General features: G+C 45.7%; 1 protein-coding gene across 1 annotated transcript in view; it reads right to left on the reverse strand.

Moving 5' to 3' along the window:
• Positions 1-14,840, reverse strand: part of TEX11 (testis expressed 11) — a 1,632,405-nt gene that overhangs the window by 397,193 nt on the left and 1,220,372 nt on the right. Inside the window, exon 21 of the mRNA XM_075324897.1 lies at positions 2,976-3,003. Within this exon, the coding sequence (XP_075181012.1) occupies positions 2,976-3,003 (28 nt within the window). The remainder of the gene's footprint in view (positions 1-2,975; positions 3,004-14,840) is intronic.

A 14,840-nucleotide genomic window follows, 5' to 3' on the forward strand; every position in this document is an offset into this window, starting at 1 on the left:
CCGCTGCGAATTGCAGTCCGCAGCCAACCCAGAAAATGGTGCTTTCATAGAAGCGCCATCTTCTGGCGCTGTATCCAACTCTTCCAGCTGCCCTGGTGATGGGTGGCTCGCTGGATAATAATGGGGTTAGGGCTAGCTGTATATTATCAGCTGGCCCTAAGCCCAAAATTCATGGTGTCACGCCAATATTAGGCATGGTCACCATGAATTTCTAGTAAAGATAAAAAAAACACAACACACAGAAAAATATTTTTATTAGAAATAAAATACAACACAATTAGTGACTCCATCTTTATTGAAATAAAGAATCCCCCTCTACAGTAATCTTGGGTCAAGGGTCCCGCGCCGTCCAATCCGGATCCAATATCATCTGATCGGTTTGCTGGAAGGCAAAGCGATCAGATGATGTGTCAGGTTCCAGGATGTGAATCACATGACACAGCAGCTGATTGTATAAAAGCCGTTTATGCAATCAGATGATGCATCAGTGCAAAAAAAAAATACTCACTTATGTGCTGATTACCGGCAGCTCCTGAAGTGGAGTCTGATCCCATCTGATCGCTGCAGGAGCTGCCGGTAATCAGGGATGAAGTCTCCTAACGGCATCAGCTGATAGGTGAAGCCGGCCGGGCGCCGGCGGCACCATGAGACTTACGATCAGCTGATGCGTCAGGTGACCGCATCAGGTGATCAGCGCCAGGTCCTGCAGATATCGGAGGTGTCCCGGCCGTCTGCACACAGCCGGAGCGGCGGTACCGGGAGAGGAGCTGGAAGCAGACATGGCACCGGGAGGCTGCAGACACATGAGTATGACATTTTTTTTTCTACTGTTCACTTTTGTTTTCTCAGCTGCCTCCACCTCCCGCCCAGACATGGCGCCGCACGGCAGCAGACATGTACAGGACTGGAGGTGGAAGCGGTGGTGACGGTACCGGGAGGATTCACGCTTCTGTATTTACTGACAGAAGGAATCCTCTTCTTGTACATGTCACTTTACTGCCCACCCCTTGCGTTTATAGCTGCGTTTTTAGTCATAGAAACGCACTAAAACGCAGCTATATTTGCAATTTGCGTTTTTCATTGCATTTTTGAACATCTCATTGAACTCAATTGGTGCAAAACGCAGTCAAAAACGCAAAAATAATTGACATGCTGCGTTTTTGTGGGCACCACAAAAACGCAGCTAAAAACAAACCGCTGTGTGCAGACAGCAAAAATGAAAACTCATAGACTTTGTTGGGGAAGCAACGTCACAGCGTTTTCTGAGAAAAAATGCACCTGAAAAACGCGCAAAAACGCACTGTGTGAACTTACCCTTATATTGTCTCTGATAGAGGAACTCAGTTTCTTCCAACTTTTGGAGAGCTTTCTGCTCTTGGTTAGGGATTACAACTGGGGAGAGGAAAAGCTCATGCATAATGGACGTGCAAACCACAAAGTAAGACCATAATACTTGGATTGTAAGTGGAAAAATCTATAAAATTTTTTGAACAAACCCAAAACACACAATACATTAAAATCACTTAAAACCATGAAACATCAAAATCCCACATCTCTCATGCTGGTAATAGGGGGTACCGCCCTGTACAACCATTCAGTGTACAATATGTAAGCAGATTTTAATCAGACAGTACATCATGCGCTTAAAGTAATCCCTATACATACATAATAAATCATAAGATCTGAGGGACCGGGAGCAGAACTTGTGGGCAGTCTCCAATGTTAAGCTGAATGAAACGCTGTATAGAATCCCCAATGTGGTAAAAAGAGGGTAACCTGCATGTAGCATGAGACAAGAATGGAGGGGTGTAAGGGGTAACCAATGACCACAACATATGGTATATCATTCAAAATTGAAAGGCATGAAACATAGCTCTATATAAAGCAATGGAAGGTATATAGGGCAAACAATGACTACAACATATGATATACCATTCAATTGAAAAAAGCATGAGAAAATGTTCTGTATATATATATATATAGTATGCAGTTCAATTGGAGATAACCACAACATATTATATGCCATAGAGAATTGGTGCCCAAAGATCCCCCATGGTGCACATGCAGATACCTAACACAGGACTGACAAGCTCACGGTCTGGGAGGGAGCTGCGCACACGACAGAGCCCAGCAAGGAGGGAGAGATGTGGGGAAAAGCCCCACGCGTATCGCTGACAAGCAGCTTCGTCAGGGGAGAGTGTATTCCGGGTTACATAACAGTGAGTATTTATAGACCATAGTAAATTGATAAATCAAATGGTAACAATCAAATTGAACCTACCACAGGTGGTGTGTATCGGAACATAGTGGCCGGATGAGGATATCGGAACCGGAAGTACATGCAGGAAGACTCGGGGTCTTAATATAATCCTACAACCTGGTCAATGTGGAAAAGTCCCTCCGATTCCCCTGCACATGGACACATAGTGCCCCATGCCGATCGCATGGGATTTAATGTATAAAAGTGAAAAACCCACTAGTAGGAACAGTGTGCCGGCTCGGCCGTAACCGGAAGTGACATACACCTTCAGTTACCATGGGCACTGCAAATGCTCCAGCTACTGCGCATGACAGGGCTCTTAGGCATACACTATGCTTGAGATGCAAGCGCATGCACAATTAAACCAAAAAACTTCCTTACGTGTCCGGCTAGTAAACAATGTTAGGGGGACTATGTATGATGTAATCTTCAAGAGACATTAGTGGGGCTTAATCCGCAATATATAAATAAGGATAAGGAGGTTAGAGTGGATTAAGGAATCGGACAATAACACAGGGTAACAATAACCAACCCACAATCGGTCTGGGTCATACAATGTACAATAATTAAATCATACATATGAAAAGATGGAAGACTGAGCTTGCAAGGACATGCCCCATTGATCATAGAAGTAACTGGGCAAAGCATCCAAATTATATGCACATGGAGCGGAAGCACGGCACAATCCATATGACATCACTGCTATTCATACCACCTATGTGGATTTATGTTGTAATCAATGTCTAAAAGAAGTCTGGATGCCACAAAAATGGGCATCACAGGTCCCTGTGTCAAGAAGGTCCAAAGGCCAGTGAGCAGGCCACTGTTGGAATGCAAGTGCTATATAATACCACCCACAGGGCGGATTTATCCGTATATTACCACCGACAGGGTGGGTTTATCAAAAAAGGACGTTAATGAGATGAAAACTTTTGGGATAAACAGTGATCAAGACCCAGGAAGTAATCGACGCAAAAAGAGTCCTGGGCAGAGGACCAAAGTAAGAAGGTTGTTACTAGAGTTGAGCGCGGTTCGTGGTTCGAGGTTCTCCAGTTCGCAGCTCGAGTGATTTTGGGGGCTGTTCTAGATCGAACTAGAACTCGAGCATTTCGCTAAAGCTCGATAGTTCTAGATACGATCGAGAACGGTTCTAGCAGTAAAAAGACAAGCTAATTACTAGCTGGCTTTCCGCTGTAATAGTGTAAGTCACTCTGTGACTCACACTATTATGAAATTTCAGCGTATAGTGTGCGGGAACAGCGCATTCAGATCACTGCTGTTTGGATAATGGCGATCGCCATTTTTTTTTTTTTTCCTTGTCTTCCTTCCCTAAGCACGTGCGTGTAGTGGGGCGGGCCAGCATGTCAGCCAATCCCAGACACACACACAGCTAAGTGGACTTTTAGCCAGAGAAGCAACGGCATGTGTGATAGGATGTCCATGTCACATGTCCCTGCATTATAAAAACGGACATTTTCCTCCAGCACGCCATTATCTGCCTTCTGCGTCTTGGTTTCAGTCACCGCTGACATGGCTCCTGTCTCCGATACTGCTGTGTACGCTCTATACACAGCTCTATACAGAATAGGGATAGACGTTTCTTTCAGCCCTTGTAAGGGCTAATACCGGCAGGGTCAGAGCCATAAGTGACAGTCAGGTCCGTGAAAACAGATTTTAACAGCTACACAAGATGACAGCGTCTGTGTAGCTAAGGTCAGGGATTTCCTCGCTGCATTTCCCCATTAGAAGGGATAGAAAGGGAGGCTTCCTTTCCTCTACCCAGACCCACAACCGTGCCACTGTACCCTCCTGCCCTTTGTGCCTGCATTGCACACTCAAGCTCATTGTTAGTAAGCCATTATACTAGCAAACACTGAGGAAACTTAGTGGCATCCTAAAAGTGGCTGTTGGACTTCATTATTGTCCCACTAGTGCAAAGATATTTGCAGCACATCTGCTTGCATTGCACACTCAAGCTCATTGTTACTAAGCCATTATACTAGCAAACACTGAGGAAACTTAGTGGCATCCTAAAAGTGGCTGTTGGACTTCTGTATTGTCCCACTAGTGCAAAGATATTTGCAGCACGTCTGCCTGCATTGCACACTCAAACTCATTGTTACTAAGCCATTATACTAGCAAACACTGAGGAAACTTAGTGGCATCCTAAAAGTGGCTGTTGGACTTCATTATTGTCCCACTAGTGCAAAGATATTTGCAGCACGTCTGCCTGCATTGCACACTCAAACTCATTGTTACTAAGCCATTATACTAGCAAACACTGAGGAAACTTAGTGGCATCCTAAAACTGGATGTTGGACTTCATTATTGCCCCACTAGTGCAAAGATATTTGCAGCACGTCTGCCTGCATTGCACTCCCAAGCTCATTGTTACTAAGCCATTATACTAGCAAACACTGAGGAAACTTAGTGGCATCCTAAAAGTGGCTGTTGGACTTCATTATTGTCCCACTAGTGCAAAGATATTTGCAGCACGTCTGCCTGCATTGCACACTCAAACTCATTGTTACTAAACCACTATACTAGCAAACACTGAGGAAACTTAGTGGCATCCTAAAAGTGGCTGTTGGACTTCATTATTGTCCCACTAGTGCACAGATATTTGCAGCACGTCTGCCTGCATTGCACACTCAAACTCATTGTTACTAAGCCATAACACTAGCAAACACTGTGGAAACTTAGTGGCATCCTAAAAGTGGCTGTTGGACTTCATTATTGTCCCACTAGTGCAAAGATATTTGCAGCACGTCTGCCTGCATTGCACACTCAAACTCATTGTTACTAAGCCATTATACTAGCAAACACTGAGGAAACTTAGTGGCATCCTAAAAGTGGCTGTTGGACTTCATTATTGTCCCACTAGTGCAAAGATATTTGCAGCACCTCTGCATTGCACACTCAAGCTCATTGTTACAAAGACATTATACTAGCAAACTATGCTGCCAGTTTAAGGGCCGTAGTTGCATTGTCAGGGATAATTATTGTTGTTTATTCTGCTGTTAATAAAGCTAGACGATCGCTGCAATCTACACAACCTCTCAATTTTTACTACCACATTTTAAGTGCACAATCTTGTCGCAATCAAAATGAGTGGCAAAATGACAGATGCTGGTGGAAAGGGGAAGAGGCGTGTTGGAAAAGGAAAAAAAGGGTTTGTCCGTGGGGAAGGTGGCAAAGCTCCATTAACATCTGCTGAAGATAGACCATCTTCCAGCAAAAGTAAGATGTCTACTACTTACCGTGGACAATCCGATGTGCTCCCTTTTTTACGGACAAGAACAACTGGAACAAAGGTAGATGATGTCCAAAAAAGGAAAATGCTTGAATGGATCTCAAGTGGTCCAACAAGTGCCCTCTCCGCCACCTCAACTACCGCATCCAAAAAACACCAGTCCTCTGAGTTGTCAGCCCAATCACACTTGCATTCTCCCAGCTCTGAAGTCTCCATCCGCCCTGCACAGTATGGTGGAAGTGAGATGGCTGAGTCTGCAGAGCTGTTCAGTCACACTATAGCCTGGGAATCAGAAGTCTGCTCCCAAGCTACAGTGAGTACAGACCAGGAAATGGTCTGCAGTGATGCCCAGAACCTTTGTGACTCTGATTCAGGCTGTGAGGACCAAGTTTCTGAGCATAATGTTGACCCTTTTTCACAAACTGTGACACCTGTTGTTATAGACAATGAGGAACATACTGATGACGATGAGACGCAGATAACAGATTGGGATGACAACTTAAATATTCGGTCAGGGCAAGAAGAGGCTCGGTCTGAGGGTGAGGGGAGTTCAAACACAACAATTGATGAGGAAGTTCTAGATCCCACCTACTGTCAACCCACAGTCAGGCACTCGAGGAGGTCAACAGAGGCGGTGGAGGAGGATGCAACCGACGACGAAGTTACCTTGCGCCTTCCTGGACAGAGTCGGAGCACTGGTAGCATGTCTACAACTGAACCATGAATCGTCACATGAATAAATATCATATGTCCCAGTGGGAAGCTCACCGTGCTGCTATGCGGCCTAGCGGAGCGAACCATCCACTGCCTGTCCCTTCCAGTGCATCCGCGCGCTCTTCATCTTCTAGGACTGTGGGGACAGCTGTCACACCTGGTTTTCCACGCACAACTTCCACCACTGTAACCGCAACAGGCAGTTTGCTTGGTAGGTCGTCAGTTGGTTTGGAAGGGGAAACAAGTGCGTGTGTACAGCTCTCTCAGACATCGATAGCACCAACGTTGGATGAAGGCAACATCATGTCTACGCCTGCACTTTCCTCACAAACCTGCATTTTTCCAGTGACACCCTACTCAACACCGTCTACACACAGCAGCCAGATCTCTGTCCTTCAGATGTGGACAAATAAAAGGCCATTTCCTGCGACCCATGACAAAGCTAAGAGGTTGACTTTATCCCTCTGTAAGCTCTTGGCTACCGAAATGCTGCCTTTCCGCCTGGTGGGCACACAGGATTTTAGAGACCTTATGTCTGTCGCTGTGCCCCAGTACCAGATGCCCAGTCGCCACTACTTCTCTAAGAAAGGTGTGCCGGCGCTACACCAGCATGTCGCACACAACATCACCGCTTACTTGAGAAACTCTGTGTGTGAACGAGTGCATTTCACCACCAATACTTGGACCAGTAAGCATAGACAGGGACGTTACATGTCACTGACTGGGCACTGGGTAACTATGGTGATAGATGGTGAAGGGTCTGCTGCACAAGTCTTGCCGTCCCCACGACTTGTGTGTCAATCCTCTGTCTGTCCAAGTTCCGCCACTGCTTCTGCCTCCTCCACCTCATCTGAGTCCTCCACCTCCGCCCCAAGCCTGCCTGGTCAGGCCACCAGCGTTCTCACTGCGCAGAAGGAATCACGCACCCCTCATTACTATGCTGGCAGCAGAGCGCAACGGCATCAGGCGGTCTTTAGCTTGACATGTCTTGGAAATAGGAGTCACACAGCGGCTGAGTTGTGGGCAGCTCTGGAGACTGAGTTTAATAAATGGTTGTCTCCACTCAACCTGCAGCCTGGTAAGGCCGTGTGCGACAATGCTGCAAACCTGGGTGCGGCCCTTCGCCTGGGCAAGGTGACACACGTGCCTTGTATGGCTCACGTGTTGAACCTTGTTGTCCAGCAATTTTTAACACACTATCCTGGCCTAGATGGCCTTCTGACCAGGGCAAGAAAACTGTCTGCTCACTTCCGCCGTTTAACCGCCGCAGCTGAGCAACTTGCATCGCTCCAGAAGTCTTTCGACCTGCCGGTTCATCGCCTGAAATGCGATGTGGCGACACGCTGGAATTCAACTCTCCACATGTTACAGCGAATTTGGCAGCACCGCCGAGCCCTGGTGCAATACGTCATGACGTATAGCCTGGGCCAACGAGATGCAGAGGTGGGGCAGATCACCCTGATGGAGTGGTCTCAGATCAAGGACCTATGCATCCTTCTGCACAGTTTCGACATGGCGACGAATATGTTTAGCGCTGACAATGCCATTATCAGCATGACAATTCCAGTCATTTACATGCTGGAGCACACGCTAAACACTATTCGGAGTCAGGGGGTGGGACAACAGGAAGGGGAGGAACTACAGGAGGATTCATATGCGCAAGACACAACAACATCACCAAGGTCCAGACGTTCATCATCACCAACGCGGCAGGCATGGGACCATGGGGGACAGCGATCAACAAGGGCGCATGGTAGCAGGCGAAATGTTGAGGAAGATGCAGGAGAACATGAAGAAATGGAGGACGAACTGTCCATGGACATGGAAGACTCAGCGGATGAGGGAGACCTTGGTCAAATTTCAGTTGAAAGAGGTTGGGGGGAGATGTCAGAGGAAGAAAGAACGGTTAGCACCTCTATGCCACAAACACAGCGTGGACGTGGTCCGCATGGCTGCACAAGACACATGAGCGCCTTCTTGCTGCACTACCTCCAACATGACCCTCGTATTGTCAAAATTAGAAGTGATGATGACTACTGGCTTGCCACACTATTAGATCCCCGGTACAAGTCCAAATTTTGTGACATAATTCCAGCCATAGAAAGGGACGCACGTATGCAGGAGTATTAGCAGAAGCTGTTACTCAATCTTAGCTCGGCTTTTCCACCAAACAACCGTGCAGGTGCAGGGAGTGAATCTCCCAGTTGTAACTTGACAAACATGGGACGGTCTCGTCATCTTCAACAGGCTACCCGTACCAGTAGCACCGTATCTGGTGCTGGTAACAGCAATTTTATTGAATCTTTTCATAATTTTTTTAGACCGTCCTTTGCAAGGCCACCAGAGACAACAAGTTTGACACATAGTCAACGGCTGGAGAGGATGATACAGGAGTATCTCCAAATGAACATCGATGCCATGACTTTGCAAATGGAGCCTTGCTCATTTTGGGCTTCAAATCTTGAAAAATGGCCAGAGCTCTCAACTTACGCCTTGGAGATTTTGTCGTGTCCAGCTGCCAGCGTTGTCTCTGAACGTGTCTTCAGTGCTGCTGGGTGTGTGCTGACAGATAAGCGCACGCGTCTTTCCAGTGACAATGTGGACAGACTAACGTTCATCAAAATGAACAAGTCATGGATCCACAAGGAATTTACTACCCCTGTGTCATCCTGGGGAGAGTAAATGCTTGTGGATTTGGAATGTGCTTGATGCAAATCAAAACATCCTGTTTGCAACTAGGACACAAGTGCTGCCACTGATGGGGTGTCTGTGTGGCCCAAGACTCCGCTTGGAGTAACCCTTGCTTGCTGTGTTTTTTAAAAGGAGCCAAGATGAACAGAGCTGGGATCAGGAAAGACTTTGCTACCTACCCCGGTGCAATCCTGAGGACGGAAAAGGGTGGCGTATTTTTGAATGTGCTTGATGCAAATCTATCTGTGAAGTGTACAACTGGGGCACAAGTGCTGCTACTGAATGGGTGGGTGTGTGTGGGGCCCAATTTTTGGAAAAAAAGGAGACTCCGCTTGGAGTAACCCTTGCTTGCTGTGTTTTTTAAAAGGAGCCAAGATGAACAAGTCATGGTTCAGCAAAGACTTAGCTACCTACCCCGGTGTCCTCCTGGGGACGGTTAAGTATGGCGTATTTTTGAATGTGCTTGATGCAAATCTAGCTGTGAAGTGTACAACTGGGGCACAAGTGCTGTCACTGAAGGGGTGAGTGTCTGTGTGGCCCAATTTTTGGAAAAAAGGGAGACTCCGCTTGGAGTAACCCTTGCTTACATTGTTTTTAAAAATGATCCAAGATGAACAGATCTGGGATCAGGAAAAACTTTGCTACCTACCCCGGGGTCATCCTGGGAACGGTTAAGTATGGCGTATTTTTGATTGTGCTTGATGCAAATCTAGCTGTGAAGTGTACAACTGGGGCACAAGTGCTGCCACTGAAGGGGTGGGTGTGTGTGTGGCCCAATTTTTGGAAAAAAGGGAGAACTCCGCTTGGAGTCACCTTGTGGTGTTTTACATGATTTTAGAAGGGCGTGCCATGCCTATATCTGTGTCTCCTCCTCTTTTTCCTTGTCCAGCTCTTTTGTTTTCGCATGAGTATATGTCCTTGTCACTTTCCCATGTGTTTGTGTTGTGTTGTGAGTTGTTTGTCACCTTTTGGACACCTTTGAGGGTGTTTTCTAGGTGTTTTTATGTGTTTGTGATTGCCTGCCATTGTTTCCTATACGGTTCGAGTTCGGTTGGTCGAACGTTCGCCGAACCGAACTTGAACGGGACACCCGTTTGACGAACTGAATTCGAGCCGAACCACGGCCGGTTCGCTCATCTCTAGTTGTTACATCTGAAAAATGTTGTATATATCTGAAAAAATGAAATAGACCATGACCATAAAGCAAGTGCTTGGTTAGGGATTAAACTATCTCAATCATCGGTCTTCCCCCCTCAGTATAATGGGCAAACAGAACTCGCGAATCAGAATTTGGAGCAGTATTTGTATTGTTTTGTTTCTGATAATCAGGAGGAGTGGTCCTCATTTCTTCCTTTTGCCAAATTTTTAAATCAATAATTGCTGCCTTGAGTCTTCTGGTATATCTCCTTTTTATTGTGTCTATGGTCATCATCCCCAATTCTGTATGTTTTAGGAGGGGCTCTCGTCTGGGGTACCTGAGGAGGACCAATTGGTCTCTGCATTAACGTCTACATGAGAGCGGGTTCAGCAGCAGTTTACCTGCTGTTTTCTAGCTTCCTTCCTGATCTTGTGTTTCCTCCTGAACCTCTTATTGTCTTTACCTTTATGTGTGTGTTCTGTGTGACAGTTTGTTTTTTTCCTGTCTGTCTTTATCTATGGGTTTCATCAGACTGAGGCCTCTCCACCATCAGGAGAATCCCTGAGATTAGGATAGCATAGGACTGCCTAGCTTGAGGGACAGCCTAGGAGCCCCTGTTGCCTGCTATCCCATAGTCATAGTAACAACTCTATTTGATTTGAGTCCATCAGAGTGTAACGCCTGCAGTAACCTGCGGTAACCAGGTGTCACAAAAACAAGGTAACAATTAAGGTAACAGCTCGGGTCCTATATGACTGTGCCAGTTTTTACACACACACACCAGCACACCAGGACATTTACACTCACAACCAGGGTGGGAGACCCACCTTAGAGTCAGATGACAAGGCTTGGCACTGTGATATAACAGACAGCCAACTGGGAAGTGAGGGACCAGACCTTGGGGAAGAGAGTGACCTGGGAAGTGTTAGTGAGCAGTGGGAGAAAGGAAGTGAAAGAGGAAGGAGCTGAGAAGAGGAGTTGTAAGAAAGGTGTCAAGACAGACCAGAGACTCTTGAGACACACAGAAAGAAGGAAAGACACTGCAAAGACCTGAGTAGAAAGAACAGCCACTCAGAGGAGGAAAGTAGCTGAAGAGTGAGAGAGCAATCTCCAAGGACAGATGGATCCTGTGGGGTGGACATCCAGGGCTCCCAGTACTTTGCACGCATGGGTTGAAGATCCCAGAGCAGACAAGGACTTCAAGTCATCTGTTAACTCTGCCAGGCGGGTGGGTTTACAGGACATATTCCCTTAAATAGTCCAAGCAGCCTGCGGCAGGACCCAGACACCAGGAGGACCTCCAAGTGCTCCACGCCAGGGAGGACCCACATACACCAGAGGGCACAGGTAGAGAGTGGCACCAGGTTGGCAGGCACAGCCATCAGGACTCGGGCGCACCTGGAATCCAGTACATCTCCAGGGCGTAAATCCAGTGAGTAAAAACAAAACTGCTCTCCCTGTCTGGACTGCTTCTTTGCGCTGCGCCTCCACGTTAACCCTTCACCTACCCCTGGGGAAAAGTCCTGCTCGCGGAGGGCTCCACCATCCACGCTGCCCCCATCCATCATCCCCAGTGGGAACCCGCAGCAGTGGCCCTATCATCCCTGGCCGCAAACCGCGAGAGGCGTAGTAGAACTTTTTATTTTATTTTTATTTTTCATTTAACCCCTTAACGACCGCGGGCCGTAAAATTACGTCCTAAAGGACATAATCTTACTGCCCGCGGTCCTCCGGCGGCAGCATGCCGCGATCGGCACACATCTCAGCTGATTTTCACAGCTGAGATGTGTGCCTGCTAGGCACGAGCAGAATCGTTATCTGCTCGTGCCGATTAACCCCTTATAATGGCGCTGTCAATACATGACAGCGCCATTATAAGCGCAATCGCGGTAAAGTTTTACTTACCGCCGAAACCGGAAGTCACGTGACGCGATCACGTGACTCCCGATAGTTGTCATGGTAGTACAGGGTCATGTGATGACTCCTGTACTACACATGAATTGGTTTCACTTTCGCTGTGCCCGGGGCACAGCAAAAGAGAAAGACCGCGTATCTGCTGTTTACAGCCTTCCAGCTGTGATCAGCAGATACTGCAGAGCGATCGGAATGCTGATCGCAATAGCCCCCTAGGGGGACTAGTAAAATAAAAAAAAAAAGTAAAAAAATAAGTTTTAAAAAATTAAAAAAAAACAAAAAAACCTAAAAGTTCAAATCACCCCCCATTCGCCCCATTAAAAATTAAAGGGTTAAAAAAATAAAAAATATACACACATTTGGTATCGCCGCGTTCAGAAACGCCCGATCTATCAAAATATAAAATCAATTAATCTGATCAGTAAACGGCGTAGCGGCAAAAAAATTCCAAACGCCAAAACGACGTTTTTTTGTCGCCACAACTTTTGCGCAAAATGCAATAAGAGGCGATCAAAACGTAGCATCTGCGCAAAAATGGTACCGTTAAAAACGTCAGCTCGAGACGCAAAAAATAAGCCGTCATTGCGCCTAAGATCCCGAAAAATGAGAACGCTACGGGTCACGGAATATGGCGTAAAACGTGCGCCACTTTTTTCGGACAAACTTCCGATTTTTTTTTAACCCCTTATATAAAAGTAAACCTATACATGTTTGGTGTCTACGAACTCGCACTGACCTGAGGCATCACACCCACACATCAGTTTTACCATATAGTGAACACAGTGAATAAAATATCTCAAAAACCATAGTGCTATCGCACTTTTTTTGCAATTTTTCAGCATTTGGAATTTTTTTGCCATTTTCTAGTACACAATATGGTAAAACTGATGGTTTCATTTAAAAGTACAGCTCGTTCCGCAAAAAATGAGCCCTCACATGACCATATTGACTGAAAAATAAAAAAGTTACGTCTCTCAGAAAAAGAATGGCGAAAAAAAAAAACGGAAAGCGAAAAATCGGCCGGTCGTGAAAGGGTTAAAGCTGGTCGATTGTGCCTCCAGATCTGGAACCCCTCGAGCCATGGACTGGCCGAATCCGAGCGTCCGACCTGCTAGCGAGCACTTGAGCATTTTTGTGCTTGCTCATCACTAATACTGGATTAGCACAATACAGTATATTAGAATAACTGAAATATGTAATCATGAGTTTACTCTTACTCTTGGTCATTGCCAGTGAATCCATCCAGTGTCATACGCACCAAACACCTACAAGAAAATGAATTCATTATTGATCATTGAAAATCAATACAGATAATATAACAGCAGGCATAAAACCCTCAAAGCTATTAAAAATGAATGCACTGCACAGGCAGTTTTTTTTCTCCATATAAGGCCTAATTGGACAAAGATATACAGTAATACAAAACAGTCCCCAACTCAGGATTCCCCTTAATAAACCAGAGTTTAAAAAGACCTAGTTTCTCTCACTGAAAGCACAAGAGAGAGGTGTTTAAAGCCGCGCCAATAGATCACTTCAGGAGATGTTCAGATCAGTGTCACTTTATTGTCATTCAGGTCGACGCGTTTCTGGAGCATCTGCCCCCTTCATCAGGACCACCAGGAATAGAAATAACATCCAATCAGAGCTCAGAGGGAATGCTGTGCTCCAGGAGCTCAAAACTCTTATTTCCAATATCTGATTTCCATATACTGTATCCTTAAAAGGGATATAAACAGGTTGTGTGCAAACTGTATAACACCACAATCTCACTCTTAAATTCTAAAAAAAAATGTAAAAATCTTCTTAATTGTGGATCTGGAATTTATGTGCTATGTAAATGTTGGTGCATGGCACATTAAACATGATGTATTGTTGGCATCAATGAGGATGCACAGAAATTCTATTCGTACCTAATGGACAAGTATTGCAATTGCTTTTGGGGGAAAAAAAAACAGAACATTTTTTTCTCTCATGAAACATTATTAGATATTAGCTTTTCAAGATGCAGTTACTTTTGGTGCTGCAGAAACATTTTAAGTTATTACAATGTTCCTAGTGTCATTGCTGCTTAATTTTATAGTTGGCGTAATCATATGAAGACTTGTTATTTCCTGGACATGTTGTATATTATTATGGCACCATATTGGGGTACATATAATTTGTTTACATTTTTTAAACTTTTTTTTTTACTTTTTATTTTAGCAATGGGACTTAAAGTTGAATGAATTTGATACCTCATAATACACTAATAGGTATCCTAGTTTTCAACTCTGTCTCTAACATGGTTTAAAGGAAGGTGCTGCTTTTTTTATTTTTGTATTAATGCTGATTATGAAATAAATTATTTTTAATCCAAAATTAAATTCACTGTTTTATATTTTATTTAATTCTAGTTTTACTGAAACACTGGGCACTGCCATTTTGGATTTGCTGTGTGTAACGACAGTTACTCAATTCAAATACGGCAGCCCCTGTTCATAGAAGACAGTTGTCGATCTCCGACCCTATTCTATAACACAGAGCTCCCTGCTGTGAGCTGGACATGCCCCCTGGGCTGTCCAGGTCACAGCAGAGGGAGGAGATCACCACCATCTTTGTGAAGCTCACAGTCTATGCTGTGTGATAAACTTTCCCCCCGTCACCTGTTCAGGATGTGTGAGTACTGGCGCCAGGCCGACCCCACTACCCTCCCTCCTCCCGCTGCTACCGTCTGTCCCCCCTCCACTGCCCCTCTCCCCGCCGCTGCTCCCTCTGCTCTCATGTGCGCACCTCGGGCCTCCGCTCCTCAGCTCAGCGGAGATCGGTATACTGAGGAGCAGTATACACAGGCATGCGTGTGGCAGAGCATTGGGGGGGCATGCGTGCATGCC

The sequence above is a fragment of the Anomaloglossus baeobatrachus genome, chromosome 9, assembly GCF_048569485.1.
Source record: "Anomaloglossus baeobatrachus isolate aAnoBae1 chromosome 9, aAnoBae1.hap1, whole genome shotgun sequence".
Classification (NCBI taxonomy): Eukaryota; Metazoa; Chordata; class Amphibia; order Anura; family Aromobatidae; genus Anomaloglossus; species Anomaloglossus baeobatrachus.